General features: G+C 43.3%; 1 protein-coding gene across 1 annotated transcript in view; it reads left to right on the forward strand.

Annotated features, from left to right (window-relative positions):
• The first annotated feature begins 2,211 nt into the window (after positions 1–2,211).
• LOC128145961 (neural-cadherin-like) overlaps positions 2,212–12,793 on the forward strand; it is a 66,951-nt gene continuing 56,369 nt past the window's right edge. Inside the window, exon 1 of the mRNA XM_052796836.1 lies at positions 2,212–3,297. Coding sequence (XP_052652796.1) covers positions 2,256–3,297 — 1,042 coding nt within the window. The 5' untranslated portion in view covers positions 2,212–2,255. The remainder of the gene's footprint in view (positions 3,298–12,793) is intronic.

Genomic DNA, 12,793 nt, shown 5'->3' on the forward strand with positions numbered 1-12,793 from the left:
TTTGATCAAATACTAGTTACAGATTCTTCATGGTATCGTACTAGTTAGGGAACTGTTAGAAAAGTTCCTTTTATTTTGGAACCGTATAAATCTTTGTGACCAAGTTAGGGATTCTTCCCATCCCAATCTGTATTGCCCTGTATACAATCCATAGACCTCACACACTTTCTTTTTTTAAGACCAAAAAAAAAAAAAAGCACCACAAAAGCACCGAAGATAACACCCCATATAGAAGGGTGCTTTTATACAGGGATTTCAAGGCCATTTTAACTCTGTGAGGAAAAATTATCCTAAGAATTTGCATCATCTCAACTTTTTACATCAATTCAACTGTAATATTTTAATGTTTTTTAAAGAAGGCATATTCATTATTATTATTGCTAATTATAATGAAGATTCAATTCTGTTAGAGAAATGGATGAAAGATTGACCCATTTATTATTTCATCCTAATCAAGACATCCATGCCTGCATTGGAATTCAGATACAGCAACTTCTTACACCACGGGTTTTATGCCAAAGTAGAATTGAAAATGCTTGAGACCTCAGGTACATTTGAGGCATGGAGAAACAACTCCCGTTTAGTACTTTAGATGAATTTCTTTTGTTTCAGGTAAGCAATTCTGCCTTTCTGATGGGCCACCAGAGCTTTACCAGTAGCACTGTTCTACCTCAGATGGCAGTTCCTCAGCCTTTTTTTCCCTCTTCGGTGCTTCGATGCATGTTAGGGATAGATGTTTTATTTTTGAAAGTTCTTGTGCCTATTCCATTCTGTGGGTGAAAAGAAGGGTAATCCTGCCCTGGACCCTGAAGGAATTTGTCAGTCTGAAATTGCTACTGACTGTTGGTGTGAAAGGGGAGGAAGGGAAGGTGAGTACAGGTACTCTCCAGCTGACAATAGCGTGCTGCTTGATTGAAAGGGGACAGATGCAGTATGAGGCATAAATGGAGATAATATATTAATGTGTGAAGCTGAAGATTTGTATCTATCTCCTTAATTACTTGCAGGATGAAATGGAGAAGGTCACTCTTGTGGTAATAGTAGTAGAGCACTTGGATTTTTCATTCTGAGTCTCCTGTATTCTTCCTACTGGATCCTGGACTCCCATTTCTCCATAAAGGCAACCAGTTTCTCTAAAAGGATATCAGGAAGTTACAATGTTGTGTTTATAAAGTTTTTCACAGTCTTGGGTGGGAAGTGTGTGGAAGAATGCCCTGCCTGTTTTATGAGAAAAGTAACTGTTATTCACAGTCTCATAAAATTTGAGTAATGTGACTAATAAAGAACATCTTTTATTTTTTTGCTTTTCTTTACCCTCAGAATGACTCTTAAGATTAAGTGGTTTATGTACTACATAAATATAGCTAATGCCAGTTTTATATTGTGTTTGACTTTATTCTTGAAAGCACAATTCTATTTTGAAGAGGAACTGCTTAATGGAGTAACTTTTTCTGCAACCTTCCCGATTTACGTAGTCAGTTAACTTTAATGGTGAAATTTAGTTTTATTGGTTTTTTAGTTTTACTCACTTATGCCCCAAATCCAACACAGTTAAATGAACGTTGGGCTCTATTTCCTTCTGTTTATTACCAGAAACATTCTGTCGTTAAGCTACATTTTTTTCACCTAAAAAATTTCTTTTACCTTTACAACTCTGGAGGTATTAGAGAGCTGATTAATTGTGACTGAAGGTGTAACTTTAGGCGAGTGAGTGACGTTGCTCAAGCACAAGCTGAGGGCAAACCCGGGGTTTTATAACGCGTGGCTATCTAGAAACGAACGCGACAGTATCTTCGGCGGACACCTGCGTGCCGGGAGAGCCTGTTGGACACAGGTGACAGACGGCAGGACATCACCTGCGCAGGGATGCCCGGGGTCAGCGGACGAAGAACTTGGCTCCTGGGGAAGGCGGGGGGTCTTGCGGAGGTAAAGCAAGCTGGGAGATTATTACATGAGAAGGAGAACGGGGTCTAATGGGGAGTGCACCCGGCAGGGACGTCCTACATCCGATGCACGGGACCGTTTATTCTGCGTGAACTCGGGACGCGGGCGGCGCTGCCCGCGGCAGAAGGCAGGGTGGAGGCGGTAACTGCCCCGGCCCCGGCGCTGCCGCCTCCCGCCCCCGGCCCGGCCCCTCCCCTCCCCTCCCCGCCCGCCCGCCCTCCGCACCGCGCCGCCGCGGGGAGCGGCGGGCAGCGCAGCGCCGCGCCGCGCCGCGCAGCTCGTCCGGCAGCTCGGCGCCGCTGGCGGCCGTCATGGGCCCCCGCGGAGCCCGGCGCGTCGCCGGCTGCCTGCTGCTGTGCTGGGCTCTGGCCGCCGCCCGCGCCGCCCCGCGGAGGAGACCCTCGTTCGGCGGCCAGGTGGCGGAGAACCGTCCGGCGGGCACGCGTGTGCGCGGGCTGAGCATCCCCCTGACGCGGCTGGGGCCCGAGCCCTGGTGCGCCAAGGTGCAGGGGCGGCGCTGGCGCCTGCAGCTGCTGGGCGAGGGCCACTCGCACTTCCAGGTGTCGCTGCACGCCCGCACGGCCCGCGTCTGGCTGCGCACCACCCGCCCGCTGGACCGCGAGGCGCGGGCGCTCTACGCCTTCCGCCTGGGCTTGTGCTGCAAGCGCTGCCTGCCCCGCGGCGCCGCGGCCGCCGAGCTGGCCGCCCTCACCGTCCGCGTGCTGGACGACAACGACAACGCGCCGCGCTTCGTGGGGGGGCCGCGCCCCGGCGTCACGCAGCTCCGCGTGGAGGAGACGCTGGCGCTCAAGTCCCAGGTGTGGCAGGCGCGCGCCGAGGACGCGGACGCGGGCGCCAACGCGGAGCTGCGCTACTTCGCCCGCCCGCGCAGCGCCCACTTCTTCGTGGTGCCGCGCAGCGGGCGCGTGGTGCTGGTGCGCTCCCTGCTCCACCTGCGCGCGCCCATCCCGCTGCGCCTCTACGCGCGGGACCGCGGCCGGCCGGCGCTGCTCAGCGAGCCCCTGGAGCTGGAGGTGCTGCCGCAGGCCAAGCGCCTGCCGCCGCCGCCGCCGCCGCCCCCGCGACCCGCCGCCCGCCGCCGCCGGCGGGCCGCGCTGCCGCCCGCCGCGCCCCTGGCGCTCTCCCTGCCCGAGGACGCCCGCCCGGGCAGCCGCCTGGCGACGCTGGCCCCGGCGCCCTTCGCCTCCGCCTGGTTCGAGCTGGTGTCGCCGCCCGTCGAGGAGTCGCCGGCGCGCGTGGAGCGGGAGAGCGGCGAGGTGACGCTGGCCGCGGCCCTCGACCGGGAGGCGGCGGCCGCCTGCGAGCTCGTCGTCCGCGTCCAGGATCGCCGAGGTAGGTGAGGGCGAGGGTGGGGGCGAGGGCTGCCGGCGGGCGCGGGCTGCCCCGCTCGCCCCCGCGGCTGCAGCCGCAAAAAAAGTTGCGGCTTCTGCCGAGTAAGCGGCCTCGTCCCGGCAGTAAGTTGGGGGATGGTTTGTCTTTTAAGGAGTGAAAAGTCCCCTGGTGGCAACAGGCGCCTCGCGCCGGTTGAGCGTCAGGTGCCGTGCGCCCTTACCTCGTGGAACGTAGTTTCGGTCTTTCAAGCGCGTAAATCGTTAGCATTAAAACACTGCAGGGGACAAGAAGCCTTACGCAGATTAGTGAATGTGGACCGCGCTGCTATGCAAAATGCTTGGAGCTGTAAGGTGGTTATCAGAATTTAACTAGTTCACCTGCTGAAATTCTTAGTCGTTCACGAGCAGCATGGAAAATGGGTAGCGTAACCAAAGAGCGTTATTTACGTTATATACGCGTTGAGACAAAGCATGTTAGATACGCCATGCTTCTTACGCGCAAGTGTTTCTAATGCCTCCCATAGCTCTCATCCGTAAATGCTTAACTCGAAGCATGCAGCTGAAGTCACAGAGTTTTGAGTCGTTACTGAAGTTAAGCATGTTTGACTCACAAGCGTGATGGGAGTTTTATATGTGTGCGCGTTCACCATGTGTCTTGTTATTTTCATGTTACTTGCGTTTCTAACAATGTTGTGAAGACTGTCTAGAACGCGAGCGTTCTGGAGAAAATTGCATCAGCAGAAATGAGTTGGTTGGCTTGATTTCATCTTGGAAAGGTTTGGAAAGGTGTTTGTATTATGTGACTTCTAGTTCTTGTGAAAATTATTAACTTCTTAGCAGCGCAACTGCTCAGAGCAACTGCAGGCGGGAGGGATGAAAAGCTTCCCATGCTATTCCTTCCCCTCATCTCTTCTGTTTTCTGGCTGAGGGGCAGCCCATAGGAGTGAGGCAGTTTATTCCTCGGTGTCTGTTAAATCCCTGAGGATGCCAGCAGGGATTCTAATTAGTGCTGACAGTTTCAGTGACATGGATACTTCCCTCTGTGAAGCGGGCTAGATCACCGACTCGTTTCATTTGGGTCCTGAGGAACAACTCTCACTCAGATCCTTCTCTCGTTCTCCCTTGGTTTTTGTCACACCTATCGCTGTAGCATATTGATGTCAGTCACTTGTACTGGCTTTATGCTGTGTTCCGGCTGGAGCTTTGGCTGCTGACCAGGTTGATAGGCCAATTTCCAAAATACAAACACTTTCTGTGTCCTATCTTTGCTACTCAGTCCTGAGCAAGGCTACGTGCCAAAGGGGATGTCATTACTCGGAGGCAGTGACAAAATCTGTCGGGTCAGTCTGAGTATGCTTTTGGGGTGTTCACCCACTCTGTCGCGTAGCTCAATTTCCAGCCCTTTGTTGGTGTCACAGCTCCCTCTGTCAGGATCAAGAAGATGTTGTTGGAAGAGTGGTAGCTAACCTTGCCCCTGGTTACTGCTAGTCTCACCTTTGTGATGGTTTTTAGTTTTTACTCTTATCTAGCCTGAATATAGGACTCTCAGATTGCCTGGAACAACGGCTTGTGACTCTGTCATGCCAGAGATTTCTTTTCCAAAGTGATGCTTGCTTAACCCAGTTAAAAAGAAAATGAAGCAACTTTAACTTATTTTCAGGGTTTTTTTTCACCATCTCGTAGTTTTACTAAATAGTTTGGAGTGTTTTCCACCCGCTTGATATATTACTGCTAGTAGTAAGATACAATCTCTGAGAAATATGTAGAACTAGATTCTGACTCTCGGAGACTAGGTGGATGGCAATTAATTGTGGACAGTACAAATAGCGTACTTTAGATGCTGGTGATTTAAAGTTTCTTTGTTTAAAGGAGCCTAAATTAAAAAATACACCTCAAAAATACTCATTTTATAGGAGTTAAAATACATAGGTATTTGAAACATATTTAGAAAGTTATGCCTCTTTCCTTACTCACGATCTAAACTTCAGTAATGTGAGAAAAGATAACCAAGAGGATGGGATAGGAGGGGGAGAAAGATGGCTAGCAGAACTAGGTGTTTTAATTAGTCTGAAATAAGGAAGATACCAAAGATTGCAAAAGCTCCAGGAAAAAAACCCAGTATTTACAGAAGTGAGCTCTCAGTATGAATTAAAGCATGGAGATGGTTACACTGAATTTTGTTGTGAATAAAAGTGTAAGTTAAGGTTCTTTCTCTAGTTTGTTTGCTTTGCTTTTAACATTTGTGCTGGCTTATTTTACATTGTACATAACCATAAATACTTCAGCAGCTACGGTTTTCTGATATTAGAGCTTATGGTATCAGATGTTGATTTATGTTCAAGTGGTATAAAGTTGTATTAATTCCTTTAATATATTTTTCATTTTCTACTCCCCCTAATTCTTGCTGTCTGGTAGCTGAGAATTGAAAATTAATCAGTAATTAATTCTGTCATTATTCTCTTCTTCAACCCAGGCAATGGTGTCAAGGACGAGACAAGATTTTTAGATGCTTTAGCATATGAAGTCTACCCTCTTTGTCCTTTATCTTTTCAGCGTAGTTTATTATGATTAATTTGTGATGTGCACTTCCTTATCTAAAGTAGTAAAGAATGCTCAAAAGCACGTTGGCACAAGTGGTACTAATACGTGTCTAGGAAGAAAAACTGATTTTTTTAAAAATTTTTTTTTTCCCTGATGGAGCATTCTCAAAATAGTAGCAGGATGACTGGTATATGGTAATAAGGCAACATTCAGCAACGTTTCTTCCTAGTTTATGTGACAGCCCTCACCCTTTAGTTCGTAAATGGAGCTGTGTAAGAGATGTCCTGTTCCTGAATTAATTTTTATTCAGAGGAGCACAAATGATATGTAACAGGCTGCATGTTTGTTTATTTTTTCTCTTCAGCTAAAATAGAATTTTAAAAACTTTTCTGTTTGCTTCGTCTCAATTCTGTCCTGGATAATCAACATGGTAGCATGTCCAGGGCTGGTGTTTCATTGAAGTAAACACTGTTCCAGATGCAACCAGACCTTTAGCATCTCAATATCCAGATAGTGTTCCACGTGTGCATAGAAGAAGAAGGGTTTTCTCACTCTGAGTTGCAGCTTGTTGAAAATATGAGCTAACCTAGCTCGCTCCACTTGGGATGGGAAGTAACTACTGGTGTAACAGACTCACTCCTCACTACCTGCAGTATTTCTTAGTAGAACCATATGGTGTGACCATAGGCTTAGCACTGGTATACATTTTCCTGCACTGGGGTAGCTTTGAGAGGCATTTGCAGCATGAACAACTCTTCAGCACACAGGGTTGGTGTTTTTTGCAAAGCTGCAGTTGAGCTCTAAGATTTATTGTAGTGATGTGGACAAATCACTATTATCACTATTGTCATTACCAGTGCAACTACATGCTGTGGTTACTTTTTGACTGGACATATTTTGGTTATAAATATCATGGGGGTTTTTTTTGTTTGTTTTGTTTTTTTTTAAATGTAGGTGCAAAAAAAAATTTCCATAATTTGTTTGGTATTCTTTGAAATAATAAATTAGTATTTTGTGTATTTTAGTGCTACAGTAAAATTAACTGCTCCCTGTAGAGGAAATAGTACCTTACTAGTTTTGTTTATTCACCGTGTATCTTATTGTGGCCATTTGATAGTTTGTAGACTTAGTTTTAACATAGTTTATCTGTTTTCTGGAAACAGTAGTTACTGGAAAGCAGAAACAGGAAAATCAGGGCCTATAGGACTAAGTGCCTTTTTTATGGTGGGGGTTCTGCTGTGCTTGTGAAGGAGTAATAATTCCAGGACCTGGACAAGAGATGAGATACTGTCTTGTTTTGTAGTTCAGCTTCGGGTGAGTTCCTCGCGTGAATTCTTAGAAGAAAGGTTTAAAAACAGGCAGAAGTCAGTTTTAAGAAATAGAGATCACAGATCAGCCAAGCCCGATAGATTTCATAGATTGGTAGGATGTTACCTTTCAGATGAGGGCTGACCTGTCCAACATGATTGTCAGGTCTTGGAGTGCAGTAACGGCTCTTGCAGCTCCCTGCTCCCCGGGTTCGGCTGCCCGCGCTCCAGGCCAGCTCTGACACCCTGCAGCCAGTTAACCTTGCATCAGACAGGTCGCTGTCGCCAGCCTCGTCTGTGGCCTCTGCCCCGTGTCTCGGGCGCTGCGCTGAATTAAGCTCAGGTCCCTTCCTGAGCTCCCCCAGGCGTGTGCGGTACCTGGCCAGGTATATTGCTGACCCTGATGCTGCCTTGCTGACTCGGCTTCCCAGCTGGACCCGAGACCTGCCTCGTCGCTACCTATTTGTCTGGTGGCTGCTGGACTGTTGGGTGAACCAGGTTTCTGTGTCGGGACCTGCTCTGCTCTTCTTGCTCGGGGACAGTGAGGTCCCTGCCTGTCTTGCTGTCACCCTTGACTCCCACTTCACCTTACCCTGCAGAGCAGCTTGTCCTTGCTGCTCCTTGGCAGTTAAATTCTGCAACGTCAGCAGCAGCGTGTGTGCGTTTGTATAAAATATTCTCTGTACCCTGACTACCTTGAGAGCTTAAATTGCTCTGCCTGGACATTAGACAGAAAATTAAATCTTGAGAGCTGAAACTACTCATTTGAAATTGCTCAATAATATTTACATTTTTCATAATTTACAAATATGCTGGCCAAAAGAAAAAAAAAAAACCAAACCCTCGCAAACCCCACAACCCCAAACCAAAGAGAAACACCAGGCAAAACTCATACATTAGTTTGAGCACCAAGGTGCTAAATAGAATTCCAAAATTTCGGGGCTTAACTTCATAAGAATGTTTTTTTAGCACATGGTCCTTGATGAGCAAATTCCTCTAGTGACCCCACTGGTCACTCAGCCCTGGGCTATATTCTTCAGTTAACCTTGCCTGAAGAAGTGATGGTTATGCTCACGTTTTCTGTAGCATTTCAGATTTTATCCCATTTAATTTATTGGGATGCAATTTAATTATTCTTCACAAAAGCGTAATACTATTTTAAGTTTTTACCCAGTGAACGGAAGGTAAAATTTCTTAGACTGTCATACACATTAAGATTTTAACTTAGAGCTAGCATTTAATTTGAGAAGGAGACATTATTATTCCATTAATGCTTGGGGGAAGTGCATGAAAGATCCCGTCTCTCTAATCCTCTGTCGTCTCAAGCTCCTCTGACCTTGCTTCATCCATGGGCATTAGCTTTGCAATCCCGTCATTCATTTTTTCTTATCAGAGGATTTACTAAGGGCGATGTTTGACATGTCTTCCAAATAGTTAACAGCGGTCGCTTACATTTTAAGTATATTTGTCCTATTTAAATCGACATGTAGAGTGGAGATACCAATTTTAGTGATATGTATATTTTAAACCTTGAAGATTTTAATGCTTGGAAGCCAAGGATCATCTGTTTTAATTTTATCTGAGGCCTTAGTCTCTTAGTAGCTGTATTGATTCTGTGGGGATCATCCCTAAGAATTAAGTAGCTTCTGGGTGATGTTCTGTCTTTTACAGTTCTTATTACCTCTTTTATGAATTACAGCCATGTTAACAGTTACACATCAAGCTGGACTTAAGGTGAAATCATCATCTATTATCCAGCAGATGTGCTTTGTTAAACTGCAATGGGCTTCCTGCTATTAAGTCAGAAGAAAATGTACATTCTGTGTGCATTTGGGACAACTATAGGTGTTTACAGGTTTGGAATGTTACTTATTTGTGGTAGAAAGGAATGTCTGGGGAAGCTTTAGAGCACCGTGTTGATGTTTATTCAGTCTGAATGTTTTGATACTATATGCTGCCTACTCCAAGCAGTCAGATTAAAAACATCTTTGTTAGACTACAGGGACTTGAACACCAAAGCTGTTTAGATCTTCTGGCTGTTTATCATCTCAAACATTCAGTTTCTGCAAAAGAAATAAGGTGGGGTTTTTGTTTCTTGTTTTGGGGTTTTTTTTGTGGTTTGTTTTTAAAGTTCTAACTAAATTTCAGCACAAATCTATTAATCTGATGGAAGCAGTAAATTGTAGAACATGTGGATAGGATCTTCCTCAAAGCTGGTTTATTACATCTCCAATTGGACAGTGATTCTCTGGCTGACATGGCAATTATGTTACACTTTATTTGATTATGAAATAGTTTTATTTCAGTTTTTCCTAACCTCTCTTTTTTCAGTTAGTCTGAGAAGTGTAGTGTCCAAATTTGTAGATAGAATATCTTTAAACCTTCTTGGAATGTTTGAGTTTAGGTTTTAGAATAAAAGAGAGACAGACACTTAGCCCACAGTAAATTTTCCTTTGACTTCAAAGTGTTTTGGTGTAAATAGGGGACAAATTCAGTATTTTGAGGACAGTTTCCTTTTGATTCACTTGATAATATACAGTGTTTCAGACATAAACTGTGCTTTTTCCTTTCCTTTTTTTCTGATAAGAGGTCATAATTTCTTAAACAGGAAATTTGATTGCCTTAGATGATTAATCTTATACATGTAAAATTTTTTTACTTCTTTAAATGGGAATTGCATATAAATGTCAGTGTTAAGGAAGTGCCAGTTTTGGGATAAGGACAGTTGGGGGCGACAGAGCAGAAGAGGGTTGAAATAGAAGGGAGGCTTTGTCTGTATGACAGCTTACTCCTCAGCATAGTTTGAAATGGAAACTGACATTTGTCAGTCTTTATTCCCTGCTGCAAAAAAGTGCTTGTGAAGTCTCACAGCCTGGTGTCCTTTCTCCCTGTAATAACAGCGCACTCGGCAGATACCAGTTTAGTGCTTTTTCCTAGCCCTAATGACAAGAGTTCTGTGTGGTACCAATAGGCTTCAGTTTACTGATGATGCGTGTAAATGTTGATACATGATGTGTCATGGTCAGGTTTCTCTTTTTCATTTTCTCTTTCTGGAAAATTAAAATTAATAATGATCTCCTATCTTCCGTGTGTTCAGGTTTGCAGTCCAGATAGTGGTAGTTCAAAAGACCTTCTGTGCATAATGATACAAAGTAGTACAGCAGGCTGTGTTGGTGAGGCTACTGATGGTGGTGGCATTTTTTTTTCTTGCATATGAGGGGCTACAGAGAAACAAACCAGATTTTCCTCAAGAAATTCTAAGGACAATTTCAAGAGAACTTCCCACCTTACAACGGTACAGTAGCTGCTACCTCCTTAGCTAAGTTGTCTCCTTATGATAATGCTTTTTGACAATCAATAATCATGTTTTGTTATTTAAGGATGTCTGTTGTGATTATTAATTTGTAGTCATTTTTTCACATCTGGGCATGCTTGGTTTTTCTGTCTGCCTCTCAGCAGATGGATACCACAATGGGAAGTCCCTGATAACATGGTTATCACTTTACTCTCTTTTAATTGGTAATTTATAGTAAGAACCACTCTGCCACAATCATTTAGCTCTTCTGATGCTTTCTTTACTTTTGTACTTTTGTTTTCTGGTTTGCTTTAACTTCTGTTTTAAAAGCCATATGAGGGTAAGGAACAGCGACATGACAGGCTGTCGTTATTCTATCTGCAAAAAAAGGTAAGGCGTATTAGGAGGGAATGTGGGCTGTCCACAGCTTGAGCCCATCAAAGTTATCTCTTTAGAAAGTTTATGTTTTATGAATGAGCAAACTACTGTACTTAGAAGTAGCCCATCATGTACTTAGTGAATTTTCAGAGATGACAGTAAAGAAATATTCGTGCATAATTGTCCTGTTTTTTGAAGGGTATACAGTAGGACTGGATACAATAACCAGTAGCTTTTATTTCATGTTATGGTATGAAACTGGGAACAGGGATTTCTCTTGATTGCAGCTAGAGGCTTAGGACATTAAGATTTTTTTTTCTGGAAATGTATGTTCCCAAACTTTAAGTCAGTAGATATTTTACAAGAAGGCATATAGAGTGAAGTGTTAAAAAGAGTTCAGTATGATATTTGCAAAGCCTCCTCAAAACAACAATGTCCTCTCAACCAAACCTAAAATATTTTACTTGCAATAACCCAAACCAATAACAACACCCTGAGTTTTCAAAAAACATTTGTCTATTTAAGGTTAAAGTCTTAGAAGGTGGAGCAACTTATAAAACAAAAAGAAAAATGCTAACTTGAATACTCAATTTGCTGATAGATGTAGACCAGAATGTAATAGCAATATTGACCTAAAGGCTTGCAAGACTTTTAACACTCTCATAATCTCCTTTTAAAAATAAATTGAAATGACCTAAAAATGCCAGAAGCAACTTAGCTTCTCACCCATTATTGTTTAATCATAATAATAGAATACCTCTTCCCTAAGTACATTCAAGGAATGTATAATATTTGTCCACAATTGTAGAGACGTGTTCAGTCAAGTATATATTCTATATTGTCAGGTTTTTTAAATCAGAACATCTGGCATTGTCAGGTTTATCAATTACACTGATGCAGAGAAGCCTACATTTTTAATGAATACAAGGATTTTATTTTCAAGACTCCTCTTATAGAAGTATCCATTGGATTTCTGAGAGAAAAGATAGTCATATAATCCTAATGAAATCAGAAGTCTGAGAATATGTTGGATTTCACAGATTGACAGCATCTTTTATAATTTGACATGGTGAAAAGAGATGGGTTTAGAGGCAACTCCAACCTATAGTATTTGAAATTGCAATCAAACTATTTCAGCATGCATGATTTTCAAGGCTTCGTTTAACCAGTGTAACGTTCAAGAGTTGTTGTTAACTGAATGATTAAGTATTAAAGTCCTGCCAGCCTTGGTGTAACAATATAGGTAAGTGGGGGAATATTTTTTTTCCAGTTGCTGTATGAAATGACAGGATTTATTAGTTTGCAGTATCTGTGTGCAATCCGATGAATCTTTATAACCCAACTTTGATACCAGGTTGGAGGAGCGAGTTCATGTTACTTTGTTGAAACCCTTTCCTAGAAAATTAATGGTGATGACCACAAAAGAGTTTTTTTCCGATAAACCTGGATTTGTTAGAGCCATAAAGAACTAGTGAAGAACCTAAAGAAGAAATGAACCGTTATTTGATCAAGGTATTTGGTCGCTTCTTGTAATTTTCAGTATGTTCTTCAATTTTGACAAGTCTTTAACTTGGACTCCCCTAGAGGTTCATGATTTTGAGAGGGCTTTCTGTTCCTTCAAAATACTAAGTCCCTCTGTATGTCTTAAATTTGGCATGAAAAATTGCTAATTATTTTACAAGCTTGTGACAACTTTTTAATTTATTAAAATTTTTCCTAAGCTTTTTGGATAAAGTATGTAGCCCAGTCTTCGTAGTATATGAGTATTAAGGTTTTTTCCTGTTCAGTGGGGTTTTTTTTTGTTTGTTTGTTTTTTTGGAGGGGTGGGTAGGTGTGTTGTTGTGGGTTTTTTGTTTGTTTGTTTGTTTGTTGTTGTTTTAATAAGAACAGTTTATTTTATTGTACAAATGTGGTTTGTCTCTCACCAAAGGATCAAATTCTTTGAATGGTTAATTTAAGACTTTCTGTTTTCTCCT

This window comes from Harpia harpyja, chromosome 9 (genome assembly GCF_026419915.1).
Source record: "Harpia harpyja isolate bHarHar1 chromosome 9, bHarHar1 primary haplotype, whole genome shotgun sequence".
Taxonomy (NCBI): domain Eukaryota; kingdom Metazoa; phylum Chordata; class Aves; order Accipitriformes; family Accipitridae; genus Harpia; species Harpia harpyja.